This window comes from Tachysurus vachellii, chromosome 2 (genome assembly GCF_030014155.1).
Source record: "Tachysurus vachellii isolate PV-2020 chromosome 2, HZAU_Pvac_v1, whole genome shotgun sequence".
In the NCBI taxonomy this organism is placed as follows: domain Eukaryota; kingdom Metazoa; phylum Chordata; class Actinopteri; order Siluriformes; family Bagridae; genus Tachysurus; species Tachysurus vachellii.
Window position 1 is genome coordinate 19,547,811 of NC_083461.1, and position 14,288 is coordinate 19,562,098.

Genomic DNA, 14,288 nt, shown 5'->3' on the forward strand with positions numbered 1-14,288 from the left:
ACAGATATAGATATATATTATATTTTATATATTTTAACAAGCTGACATTCCGAAAATATCTCCAAAAAGACTTTTATTTTTATGCTAAGTACCTGTTTAAATGCCCTATCGACTATCAGCCTCACATCCGGGTATTCTGGATGTACGCATGCGCCATTATTTACTAAGCTAAAGTGAGAAAACATAATAATAATAATAATAATAATAATAATAATAATAATAATAATAATAATAATAATAATAATAATAAGTTAAACAATAGCACAGAGATGCAAATGCTATTTCTAGTCGAGTGTTTATAGTTTAGCTTAGCCACTCCCGGAAGCTAGCCAGGCAGAAGAGCGGTGCATTATGGGACATTGAGTTTTTTTAAGTGCATAAACTCATCGCGAGTTAAATACTTCGCAAATATATTGTAAGAAATAACCAGACATCAACCGGTATCACAATTTGGTAATACGACGCACCGTAATTGGCTAAACATACATTAAAAGTACATTTTAAAATAATGATTAAAACGAATTGACAGATTTACTTCCGACATCTTTGTTGCCATAGTTACCAGGGCTCGCGCTGAAACATTCCTTAGGTCACCTGTCTTGATTGGTTCTCGAACAGTTGCGATTATTTATTATTTTATTTATTATTTCTAAAGTGTTTCTGCTGTCGCCTGAGACGTTCTTGTCTATACAGGGGGTCTTATCTCGGGTTGACACGAGTTATTTTATTGTTTATTTGTAGTTAATTTGAGGTCTTTTCTCACTGCTAGCTGATAGCACGATGCAAAGTTCCAGCCTCAGTACAAACAGCAGAGGGGAAAGTCAAGTAAGTTCAACAAACACATACCTGTTTCACTGTAAATACACTTCTAATAAATAAAATATGTTTGTCAGTCACTACTACAGTGTACAGCTACCTACTGTACTGATATCTTAATTCTTTACTATCTTAAACATTTCCCCAATTACTGTTACAAAATGCTGAAACTGGAGACTCCTTCCAAGAACGTTACATAGATGTGTGTGTGTGTGTGTGTGTGTGTGTGTGTGTGTGTGTGTGTGTGTGTGTGTGTGTGTGTGGACACAGCCGCAGATGTGTGTTGGTTTATCTGGACGACAGCGCAGACAGACCGGACACACTAACCGCTGTCAGTTGGCTCCTCCCCTACCTGGTGATCTGCTGGGCCAGTCCCAGTTAGAGAGGGCAACCAAGTCAGGGATCTATGATTACACACCTCACAGATCTACAAAGTCAGGTGAGAGCCTGTTTAGCAAGCAAAACTTGTTTTACGTTGTTTATTTCTTTACAGTTGACGAAGTTGAGTGGAATTCCCATAGGATTATGGGAGTTTTGGGAATAAAAGACAGAAAGCTGTGTATTAGTGTGAGAGTAGATATTGAACTTGGTGTGTCTGGTGCCATGAGCATCTCTGTGAGGCTGTGGGTGAGTGTTTTGGCAGATGGCTGTATCGTATCAGTGCCACACCACAGCGGGTGACCCCAGACCCCACACTCTTGTGCTCTCTCACTCTCTCTCTCTCAAGCAGCTCTGCCAACACGGTGCCATGAAGCTGGCAGCAGCTCTGGACCGGCCTCCTGGAGAGCTGGCACAGGAGTTTATAAGAAATGCAAATAGTCCAAGGGAGAAAATAAGATGACAATATGGCTTTTATATCAGTGCCAGGTTTTAGCTGATGGCTGTGCAGGGGGCAATTGTCTGAGACTACTATGGAAAAAAAACAGCGTAGTGCATATGTGTTTTTGGTTGATGTAAAGGAACAGAACTGTAGCAAAACTATAAATCAATCAATCACAGCTTTCCAGTCTCTTAAAATTACAGACCCTAGAATGACAGTATACCTAAAAATACACTAAATATAGTATATTTTTCCTTATATAGTATAATTTTTCCTTCCCTTAAATATTTTTTCATTCTGTATTAGCCTGCAGTTTGTCCAATTAAATCCAACAAAGCTGGAAAAACTCTTCTCTCTTGTCAGAAAACTTTCACTGTTCTCTGTGGGTTTAGATTGGGCTGGGACATGGCATTGCGCATCTCAAACTACTGGGTGATCAAGCACTTCAGTCAGTCCGACTTCCTCTTGCAAAGGAAATATGCTGATATACAAAATCACAACTTGCAAGACGTTTAATGTGAACGATTTCTGTCTCACACACAGCAATTCTTTTCTCACGTATGTTTGTATTCTAGTGGACACACTCCAGCAGTGGTGTGACGACTCCCAGAGCCAGCAGCCTCCTCCTCCTCCTAACGCCGTCACACCCGCCCAACTCCGGTACGATGCCCAGCATGTCTGAGCCTCCCGTTCAGCTTAGAAAGAACTTCTGCCCTCAGGGGGCAGGTTTCATGCCCACGAGGCCACACGCTATCGTTCTGGAAGAGGATCATCTTTAATTTGGCGTGTCTCTGCACACAATGGGTGGTGTAAAGAGGGTGGTGTAACAGGAGGGGGTGTAGTAGACCAGTGCCAACCATGCTGGCACCACAAGATCACACAGACACAAAAGAGTGCAGAAGTGTCTGGACTCCAGCCACTTCCCCAGTGCTTTCCCCAGCCACTGGTTTCACTTCATCAGACATGAAAAATAAGTTCAAAACATAACCACTACCAGGACTTTCACTTTTATTTAACAAGAAGTGATGCTGTTAAAAATAATTCTCGTCTAAAACTGAAATCCGTCTACTTTATTTGCATAAATAGAAGAGAACCCTTTTTTTTTCCAATTTTTTTAAATAAATAAACTGTAACCCTAGTTGTTCAACTCCACTTGAGTATGTAATTATAGGAAAATAATCAACAACAGCATTTACAGCTTCTATTTTCCCCATAACTCCACCTCACCCTTATACCATTATTGTTTATTTTTATTTATTATTTTATTTTTTATTTTATTTTTAAAGCTATTTGAACGTTCTTAAGTCATAAAGTCAGAGTCATAAACAAACTGGAGAATGTAAAACAACAATTTTACCCTGAGAAAAAACTGGTTCTTGGTGATAGAAACGAGTCTCTGAGTCTCAGATCTGTGGCTGTGAGGTATGTTTGAGTGACTTTAACTTTCTCCACAGTGCATCGGAGAACATCCAGCTGTTACACACATCTGAAAATCCTGGACTTGACTTCTACGTTGTCTCTCAGCAAGTGGTTCAGAACGCTAGGCCAGGTAAATGGAGGCCATTCTGTGTCCTCACACACACACACACACACACACATACACACATATACGTTTGCAGATATCATGTCAGGGTTTAATGCAGGTGTTCATTCCAGACGCAGTGCTAGATTGTTTCGGGAGCATCTGGGAGCTGCACTGTCCGTACCTGTGTGAATCAGAGACACTCGCTGAACTCTACAGAAAATCCGAGAAGCAAAGGCACACACTGCTCCAGGAAAAAGCCGGTGACTGGATCATTACAAACACAAATACATTTTCATCATTCCACACTAGATTAGAACGAGATTGTGTAACACACAGAGACACATTTAATGGAGTCATCCTTGTGTCACTCAAGAGATGAGCACTGAGCTGCGTGTGTTAGGAGCAGGCATGTATACGCATGACTGGAGCAAATTATTTTAGAACTAACATTCACTGATGTTGATATTATTCATCATCTAAATTTCAGCCAGCTCCCAGGCCCTTATGTGCAGATACGGCTGATTGTTTTTAATTTTTTTAAATTTAATTTGCAAGATTAGTCTTCCTAATCTTAGCTGGAGCTCAGATTGGTAGCGTCATGCAGAACTTTCTGTTTTCTCACAGAAAATGAGCTCCCACGAGAACTCAGATTCTAGACTGAGCAATAATTCATGCACTTTCTTGGTGGGTTTGTATTGGATTACTTGTGTGTGTGTTTAGCTATTATACATTCTATTCACATTACAAACCTAGTTTCCAGGGACAGCTGTTATTTCATTTTTTTGGCATCCACTTCACTTTATTTCATAATAAATGTCACCCTAGTTCAGATTTCTACATCAGTGAGCTCAACAGCACCACCTGCACCACCTACAGGTCAGAATAAAAACAAACAGAACGGTGCGAGGGAGATGAGCTACGATGGGGCTGATTTCTTTCTCTCCCAGACTCTACATTAATGCAGACAGGCAGAGACTGTCTCATCCTGTCTAATCCAGCTAACAGCCCTGAAAATAACTGCAGGAACAGAAAGGGATGGGATTTAAAAATATATATATTTCAAAGTCAAATTGTATATTTTTAATACATTTGATATTTTCGTGGGGGCACGGTAGCTTAGTGGTTAGCACGTTCGCCTCACACCTCCAGGGTTGGGGGTTCGATTCCCGCCTCCGCCTTGTGTGTGTGGAGTTTGCATGTTCTCCCCGTGCCTCGGGGGTTTCCTCCGGGTACTCCGGTTTCCTCCCCCGGTCCAAAGACATGCATGGTAGGTTGATTGGGATCTCTGGAAAATTGTCCGTAGTGTGTGAGTGTGTGAGTGAATGAGAGTGTGTGTGCCCTGCGATGGGTTGGCACTCCGTCCAGGGTGTATCCTGCCTTGATGCCCGATGACACCTGAGATAGGCACAGGCTCCCCGTGACCCGAGGTAGTTCGGATAAGCGGTAGAAGATGAATGAATGAAAGAATGATATTTTCGTTTAACAACAGCGACAAGAATGCAGCTTGGATTCATCTTTTGGATTCAGCAGAGTTTTAAATAATAAAAAAAAATCTTTATTTTGGAACAGTAGGCATCAGACACACAAACACACAGACACAGACACACAGACACACACACACACACACACACACACACACACACACACACACACACACACACACACATATAAGGTATTGTACTTTTCTCTGCTGCTTTAGAGTTTTTAAGAAACTCTGAAGACATCTCCACTTCATCTGTGCAGAGAATAACTATTTGTTCTCACTATAATCAGCCCACCGGCTTCAAGTGGCTAATACTAGCTAACCTCCCTAGGCATAGCCTTACACTGACAAAAGGCAAACATTTTATTAGCTGATAGATCTGACCGAATGAGCTGCTGTTTAATATGCCATGTTTCTGTATCAGGGATTTATAGAGCATTTCATTGCAGTAAAATGTTTTTTTATCTGATATTAATGTGTGTGTGTTTCTTGCAGAGAGCAGTGTAAAAGAGCAGTGTGTGTCACTAGGAGGGAGAAAGATAAGACTGAGGCAGGACGGAGGAATGGCAATGAGTCGAGGCAGATTCAAACGTCCCCTCCTGCTCCAGCTGAACATAAAGGATCTGTCCATCACAAAAGAGTGTAAATCACATTCAGTAGAAGTGTGCTTATGTGGCTGCTTATACAAATACACAGCAGGGTTTAAAGCACTCGCTTCATTCATTAACACGCTCTTAATCCGAGCAACGTGAAGCCAGCCAAGTGCTATCTACCCTCTACCTCATACATGAGCCCATAGAGACATCTATGATTGACACAGATTGCTTACACAGAGCATCTTAAATGTGTAATATTGAGAAAAAAGTATAACATATGTAAGGATTTGAACTCTCTCTCTCTCTCTCTCTCACTCCCTCCCTCCCTCCCTCCCTCTCCCTCTCCCGCTCCCTCTCCCAGCTCTTTCGTTTGCCCTGAGGTCTATGTACAGGTGTGATGAGAGTCCTGATCAGTGGAGCGAGGCCGTGCTCTGTACCGCCACCATGCTGCGTCTGCCACAGCTAAAACAGAGGTCGGTGTATTTTTATTTATTTATTTATTTTTTTAAACCTCATCAGTCAGGTTGAAATCATACCTATTAATCAAACATATAAATAACAACAGCAATTTACCACCACGCAGAACAAAACAATATACAATAAACAAACGCATGGCAACCTGTACCAATGTTGGATTATATCATGTGAAAACTATGTGACTGTCAAGACCTACATGTACTGTAGGTCTTGACAGTCACATAGTTTTCACATGATATAATCCAACATTGGACACCCATATTCCATTCCATTCATTAAATCCACCCCTAGGTCTCAGGAGAACAAACACACAGCTGAGTCATATCCTGCATTGTAGGTGGGTCAGGGATTTTACTCCCACATCCATTAACATGAAGTGCCTGTTAGGGAAACATTATTAATGTTACTGTTATATCACTACACATCACACAGTTACACACATATACAGACCTGAAGACACTCTCACATCTGCACACACACCTGGGCACATCCTCAGACACTCTACATTCTACATGCGCTCTCTCTCTCTCTCTCTCGCTCACACACACACACACACACATACACACCGGCACACACTTTCTTGTGCACACACACTCCCACACAAACCTATAAGCATATGCTCAGAAAGAGAAATAAATCGACAGACAGACAGAAAGTCAGACAGAAAGGCAGAGAAATGAATAGACTGACAAACTGACAGTGAGTCTAAACAACAGACAGAGAGATGAAAACACGTACAACGTACACACACGTGCAGATGACAGACATTCAGTTTATCGATGGTGGACAGAAAGATTTACTGCACAGTGCCAGGGGTGTATTAAAACACAATCAGCGACGAAATTCTCAGCACACAAGGTTACGACGACTCAAACACACAGGAGGGAAAATACTGATACTAATAATTAGACAAATACATCACTGAATTAATTAATGAAAGAGGAAAAGAAAGGATAAAATGAAGAAAATGATCAAATAAAACGCATTTGATCGGAAGAATATTATTTAAAAATGACATTTGAGAATCTGGAATCTCATTACTGTGAACTCAGCAGCTAGTATACAATATGATTCGATATTTGACTTCATTCTTATTTACCTACTTTATTTTGAGCGCCTGTTACCGGTGATTGTCTATTGGCAGGTGTCTGAAGGAGATGATATCCAGCATCAGCTTTTCAACAGTGTGTGACTTTCACAGAGTTTCCTGTAAGGTGAGAGAGATGCACTTGTTATATATATTGTTGTAATATATAACCCTAACACAGTGGTAATGTCATTTATTCATCTGTCTTTCATATTCATCACTTTGAGCTTTCAAGCATTCTCGATGATAAATATCTGTATTGTGTGGTGTTGAGCTGTAAAGTGTTCAGATGACCAGCAGGTGGTGCAGTAACCTCAGTATTGTTCCAGGTTCATGGGGGAAATCAGGTCTACATAGAATGAACACAGATTAACACAGAAAAATAGTTGCTCTGTTATTGGTTAATAGCTGCTCTGTTCTGTAAATATAAATAAGACACTCCACAGAAACAGATTCTGATACTCGGCGTGGTTTTTGTAAGGAGACATTTATTTCGACTTAAGATAGATCACTGTGATATAAAGGAACGCTGGAAACACTTGTTATTGGAAAATGTTCCGTTTCAGTGTGGTAACAGTAACAGTTTCCTGTAACTGCACTGCACACATGTTTTGTCTTTCTTTGTGTGTTTTTAGTACAAGCACACGAGTCTTCAGCAGGCGTGCGAGCGATGGCTGGAGCTCTTTCTCGTAACCGATCTGTCACATCGCATCCAACTCAGGGACTTGACGTTTGAGCTCTTGCACAAAACCCTGCAGAGCCCCAGGTCACTATCACCTCTGAGCCTTTAGATACAACTCCATAATCAGTCGCATGCTCTTAGTGCAGTAACGTGTAGATTGTTATTGTGTGCGTGTGTGTGTGTGTGTGTAGACTGTTCACGAGCAACGAATACGAGCTGCTCAGGACTGTGCTGTACTGGATCTACCTGCAGTTTAACCCCCAAGAGCACACTCTGCCTTCTCACACCACCATCATCAGCTTCTTCTGCAGGCACACACACACGCTCACTCACACACACACACACACACACACATTATTTTCCTATAACAGCAGAACACACACTGTTTTATTCCTTAATTCTTTGACTGTGATTGTGATTTCAGATCTCACTCACTTAGTCACTCACTCTCACTCACACACTCTCTCTCTCACTCACTCACTCTTTCACACTTACTCACTCACTCTCTCACTCACTCTCACTCACTCACTCACTCACTCACACACTCTCACTCTTTCACTCACACTCACTCACTCTCTCTCACTCACACACTCTCTCTCAATCATACTCTCACTCTCACTCACATACTTTCTCACTCACACATTCTCTCTCACTCAATCTCTCTCACTCTCACACACTCACTCACTCACTCACTCTCACACTCACTCACACTCACTCACTCACTCTTTCTCACTCACTCACTCAGATTTACTCACTCACACTCACTGACTCACTCACACTCTCTCTCCCTCTCTCTCTCTCCAGGGCTCCTGGGGTTTTTCTGGAGCAGCCTCTGGGACACAAGTACACTCCTCTTTTCCAGGCTCTTCGTCTACATGGTATCACAGAGCGTAAGTGTGGAATTCAAACTTTCACAAGCTCGTTAATAATACCACTTTCTCATCTTACAGTTTACGAGGTTTTTTCATTTCCTTGCTTTACATTTCAAATGATCATTTAGTTAGACTTACTGCTATGATAACTACATATTTACCATAACAGCATTGATGCTAGGTAATGGTCATCTCTATCACTGTCATGTGCTTTTTTTTAAATAAAAAAGAAGCAATAGAGTTAGGAACCTGCTGAATATACATCAACTGTGATTCTTGTGTTGGCCATTAACTTGCTGAAAGGAGTTGAGTGTGTCCGTGAAGAGTCTTTTGTCCTGTAACAACTAATCAGATTAGTGAAACTCCGCCCCACATCCGGAACTCTGATGTCCGAGTACTGATGTGTGTGATTTCACCAGCTGGTCAACTCAGAACATTTAGACAGAATCATCAACTAGCAGTGGAGCAGCTTTCATTCTCTGTACAAAACATCATTCAGTCATGAGGCTGAACGAGGAAATACAGAAGAACTGCCTCCACATCCAAATATATTACTCCAGCTCTTGCTAATTCCATATTAGCGTCATGTTTACATGTTATTTTACTTCATGTCTCTTAGGACAGCACATGGAGGAGATGCAGAAGATCAACGTGTTCCCTCACTCCTGGCTCCATTTCACCTTCTCTAACCTCATCTACTCTGTGAGTCCACACCAGCAAATAAACACACATTCACCCACACGAAGAAATCACAGATAGGTTTCCGTGTACTATTCATTATATACGTGGTTTTCTGTTAAGGGCTTTCCACACTGCAGTTAACCCCGGGTTCTCATCATTCTCATCATTATAAACTCCACTTTTTGACTCAAACCTGTGTGCTGTTTTTATCTAATCGTGATTGTTGACACTGAAAATACGCAAATTAGTAATTTTAGGCCAGGGTTTAAGAATGTACAATGTGAAACAACCGATTATAAAAGCCAGAATTAATTGTTAATATCATAATGACGGTAATCGGGATTAGTCCTTCTTTCATCTGGTTCTACTCTCTGCTCTTGTGTTTGTTCCACAGATCCACAGTGGAGGCAACATGCACATCACCAACTTTTCCAAGCAGGCCGTCCGCTTTGGAATGATTGTCACCGAGGTGCAGCATTCTTCTTATGAGTTTAAAATTGAGATTTAGCCAAAACAGGCATTGTAGAAATCTCATGGCTTGGCTGTGATGGTACAGTACTTCACAAAAAATATATTGGGAAATATATTTGGTGTAGTTAAGGGGTTAATATGTTCTGGTTTGGAACGATTTCTATAACGATCGCTAAAGATAGCATTGTACCTGGATCCATCTGTCAGAGACTATAAGAATAGCAAAGAATTACTATGGTGCTAGAACTGACCATTTGACTTGCAGAAATGCTTTTAATGGTAATTCATGATGAATCTGAAATCTGTGTGTGTGTGTTGTCTTTTAGGAACATTGCACACACACATTCGGGCTCTACGGCTTCTACTTCCTGCTCAGAGCTTCCCGGGTTGGAGAATCGGAAGCATATGCATTCACCATAGAGGTCAGTGAATTATACAGTACACCGATTGACTTTAAGTTCCCCTCAAATCAGACGAGGTGTTTCAGATCTTTCCGTTCCTCTCCCTTAGTTATGGACATCAGTATACTACGTTAACGCTATACTATATCTAAAATAATTATTTTGGTGAGATATATTTGTCACTTTTGGTAAAACAATTCAAACATTTGGATGAGTCATTCTGTGCTTGTCTTGTGTAAATACTTTCTGTAGTGTATATACCCCACTCCTCGGGAGTGTGTCTTGCTCTAGAGTAGCAGCTCGACAGCAGTAAACGTGGTTACGTGTGTTTTTGGCCATGCATCTGCCCACACATCTGCATCAGTAAGAGTCAGTGATATCATTTTATCTCCCACTCAGACGAGCCAGATGACTCTCTCTCTCTTTCCCACTGACAATCCTGCGGCTCTCCATCACTATCAGTAACGCGGGTGCTCGAGATCGCATCAAACACGTACCACATCTAGGCTTAAAATCGTTCTGGTTAAAGTGACCAGGTGTGGACGAAGCGTGAACCAATCACATTTAAAAAAAATTAAACAACAACACCCCCCCCCCCCACCCCCCACCCCTTTCACTCTCAGAGGTTAAGACATTGGGACCCTGCACTAGCTGAGAGCTGGAGGACAACGCAGCCATTTAGCATGAGACCGGAACGCTGTGTGCGCTATAAGATCAGCGTGCAAAGCCATGCGTGTGGAGAATGGCAGGAAAGGAGCAGCGGAGAACTCAATCAAGTGTTTGGCTTGAGTAAACGCTGTTGTAGGAGCAAGGTAAACAATTAAACAATACACACACACAACAAGTAGTTACAAGGTATCGGTGCTTCCGGAGTTATTCATTTATCAATCTTTATTCCAGGTGTTTACAGTCGACAGACTTTGTGTGCCTGCTATGGTGACGCTTTCCCTCGCCTTCCCATCGGCATAAATTATTAACAATAATACGGATGTTCTAATCAGGAGTCCTCACTTCATTTACCTGTGCTTACATGATACATGCAGGAATAAAACACTCAGTGTCCTGCTGTTACAGGAAAGCACTCAGCACTGTGGTGTGATGGTGCAGAGATACCACACTGAAGCTGATTACTTTCCTGTAAAGCACATGCCCAAGTGTTTTACTCCTGATACATCTTAGCAATGTGACAACAATTCAATTTATTCATTAAAGAATAAAATATGTTAAAAAAATTATATATTTATTATTCATTCATTCATCTTCTACCGCTTATCCGAACTACCTTGGGTCACGGGGAGCCTGTGCCTATCTCAGGCGCCATCGGGCATCAAGGCAGGATACACCCTGGATGGAGTGCCAACCCATCACAGGGCACACACACACTCTCATTCACTCACACACTACGGACAATTTTCCAGAGATGCCAATCAACCTACCATGCATGTCTTTGGACCGGGGGAGGAAACCGGAGTACCCGGAGGAAACCCCCGAGGCACGGGGAGAACATGCAAACTCCACACACACAAGGTGGAGGCGGGAATCGAACCCCCAACCCTGGAGGTGTGAGGCAAACGTGCTAACCGCTAAGCTACCGTGCCCCCCATATATATTTATTATATTAATATATAAATATTTATTATATATATTTATGGTATTTATAGTCACATCCTGTGTGAAGTAATTTGTCTTAACAACACTGCAGCTATAAACAGTCCTTCCCTCTTCAGTGTCTCTTTTTCCTCTCTTGAAGAAAATACGTTGCTTGTCATGTTACTGAAAAACCACAAAAAAAAAAAAAAAAAAAAAAAAAAGTGAAAACTCCGGTCCTGAAGATGTGGGAAAAAAACCCTGACTGTTACAAAGAGCTTACACTGGAGACTCCTTCCATAAATGTCTCCACACAAATTATCAGCTTTTTTTTTTTTATTTTAAATCTGTTCATGATCAATGGATTGTGTGCTGTACACATTCCTGAGAATGTGCTGTTACTTTAGAAACAATAATGTATATCATATTTAATGTATATCATATATATAACCTGTTTTACTGTTAGAGCTGCTGTTCTAGAGAATTAATAAACAACTTCTGACCAATCGGAACACAGAGTTCAGCAGGGCTGTGTGTATTTTTATTTATTTAATTCTTTTTGTATAATTATTTTTGTTTATTCTGCATTAAAAATTCACATTTCAACATATTCACTGAAGTGCTTTGGTGCTGTGAGAACTTTTCCTCCTTCTCTTTAAGTACGTCAGGTCTCCATTGTTCTCAGCGCTCCCACTTCAGAGGAAAGGAAGCAAGTTTTGGACACGACACAGGAAGTACTCCCTGACCCCGTTTGCCGCGAGTCCACCACGTCCCAGTTTCTTTCGTTCCGAGAGCCCTTTCTCACTCCCAAACCTATTTTAAGAGAAAGAGCAAAGCCGAATTCAGATGATCGGGAAAGAGACACGCAAGTGAATGAGACGTGTGTTATTAATTTTTGGTCAAATTAGGTACAAGATTTAAATGTGTACAATAATCCTTTTAAAGCCAGGGTGGGATTTTCTTTAACGATAGAACCCACCTTTAATAAAATGAACATCAGACTTCATTAGATATAAGAAGTCTAAAACACTATCAAAGACTGAGATGCTTTGCATGTCTGACCGGCTACATAACATAGATAACACGAGTGTTTAAACAGTCCAGAAAGGATTGAATGAAATAGAAAAAAACAATCATCAAGAAAATCTTATCATTCGTAACCTGCTGTATTTATATACTCAGAGCAGAAGCTGGAAGGTCTGTGTAGATTTAACGAGAATCTGGTAAATTAGGGAACTGGTATGTTGTTTATTGTTGGTGTGAACAGCTTGAAAAATGTCCCTGACTTTCCAACTAGAGTGGAGTTTTTTAGTTTTTTTCTGATGGTAGTGAACTACTGTAAGCACATTAGTGAGCACCATTCGCAACAACAAACACAGACTCAGTCAATCGTGTGTGACTTTACTAAAAGCAACCCGAACCTTCCAGTATCGGTTTTACCTCTTTTCTTCTGTTGGATGTCTGTGAAGTTACTGAACATCAGTTTTTTCACAAAAGAAATTTTCAGACCTCACAGAGGAAGTCCGTCTTCAAGAGAATTGCTTTAAAGGTTTGGGGATTTCCCTCTGGTTCTGAAACGATACAATATACCACACATATTCCCCTTTGAAACGCTTGCTTTGGATGACGGATTCAGCAGCTGAGTGGTTGTAGTCATGTACAGAAACCAGAGTCCTATTCATAAGCGTTCTGGTGAAATTGTGTAACGGGTGAAAACCACACCGCCGTTCAGGTGGCCGTGTACTTTTTAATGAAAATGATATGTAGAACAAAAAAACATACAGAGACAAATACGGCAAAGACCTGGCAACATCTTAAAGAATTCTCTGGGCATGAACTGAAAGAGATCCACAGTCTTTTTATTAGCACCACTGCAGACAAAGGCAATCTACGATGAAAACTATCAGTGTGATTAATATCTCTGCATGAGTGCTGGTATGACGCTCGTCTAAATTCCCCCAATATGAGGACGGCTACTCGTACGAGGAGTAGCAGTTGTAGAGAAAAGATTTCACTTCACCAGCTAGTTCTTCTGGTTTTACTGCAGTACTTACAGCAGATAGAAGTATTAGATACTGGAATCCATGAGAGTAAATATAGCACACTGAGGAGAAACTTTATGTACAATTGTAAACATTTCACTCATAGCACTTTGTTAGTGATATCTTCAAGTAACAATGATGTCTGTGTTTCGCAGACTGTACTAGTGTAACCAACCCAACAGAGCTTTTAGACTGATAGCACTTTTAGTCTGTGACCTAATGAACTGGCAATGACATCCAATCACTGATCACCACTGTTCCCAACAACCAATCAATTATCACCACTGTTCCTGACAGCCAATCACTAATCAACACTGTTCCTGACAGCCAATCACTGACTACCACTGCTCCCGACAACCAATCACTAATCACTATGCTGGGATAAATCTGCATAGACAGCCCGTGGACTCATGGGACTGCTGTGGATGGGGCTGTCTTGAGAAGCCATCTTTGAGCTACTGTTGCGTCAGTCGGCCTTGTCGGTCGGGTCTTCCAAAATTGCTCAGACATATAAGTTCCTCTGGAGCTCTCAGTTGCACAACTACAAACTGTTGTAGAAAGGACATTATTTACATTTACTTTATTTAATGTCTAGTGTCACCCAAATGAGGATGGGTTCCCTTCTGACCAAGGTTCTCTCAAGGTTTCTTCCTCATTTTATCCCAGGGAGTTTTTACTTACCGCTGGCTTGCTCATTAGGCTCAAAATGATTAGTGACTTAATTTTAAACTTTTTTTTACTGACTATT

General features: G+C 41.1%; 2 protein-coding genes across 2 annotated transcripts in view; both read left to right on the forward strand.

Moving 5' to 3' along the window:
- zgc:174164 (uncharacterized protein LOC570656 homolog) overlaps positions 1-14,288 on the forward strand; it is a 202,553-nt gene that overhangs the window by 111,013 nt on the left and 77,252 nt on the right. The window lies entirely within an intron of this gene.
- On the forward strand, positions 418-11,668 carry btbd16 (BTB (POZ) domain containing 16). The gene is made up of 16 exons (XM_060862232.1): positions 418-825; positions 1,087-1,255; positions 2,212-2,296; positions 3,091-3,185; positions 3,293-3,421; positions 5,140-5,286; positions 5,602-5,713; positions 6,862-6,931; positions 7,440-7,570; positions 7,678-7,797; positions 8,291-8,376; positions 8,978-9,060; positions 9,434-9,508; positions 9,837-9,932; positions 10,535-10,723; positions 10,812-11,668. The coding sequence occupies exons 1-16, from the start codon at positions 781-783 to the stop codon at positions 10,878-10,880; spliced, it is 1,701 nt and encodes a 566-aa protein (XP_060718215.1). The 5' UTR covers positions 418-780; the 3' UTR covers positions 10,881-11,668.

Bases quoted from the DNA above. Each gene is read 5' to 3' on its own strand.
- btbd16 (XM_060862232.1), top strand. From the start codon at position 781: ATGCAAAGTTCCAGCCTCAGTACAAACAGCAGAGGGGAAAGTCAA. The intron at 1,256-2,211 runs GTGAGAGCCTGT...TTTGTATTCTAG, and splicing joins TCACAGATCTACAAAGTCAG to TGGACACACTCCAGCAGTGG. The intron at 9,509-9,836 runs GTGCAGCATTCT...GTTGTCTTTTAG, and splicing joins TTGGAATGATTGTCACCGAG to GAACATTGCACACACACATT.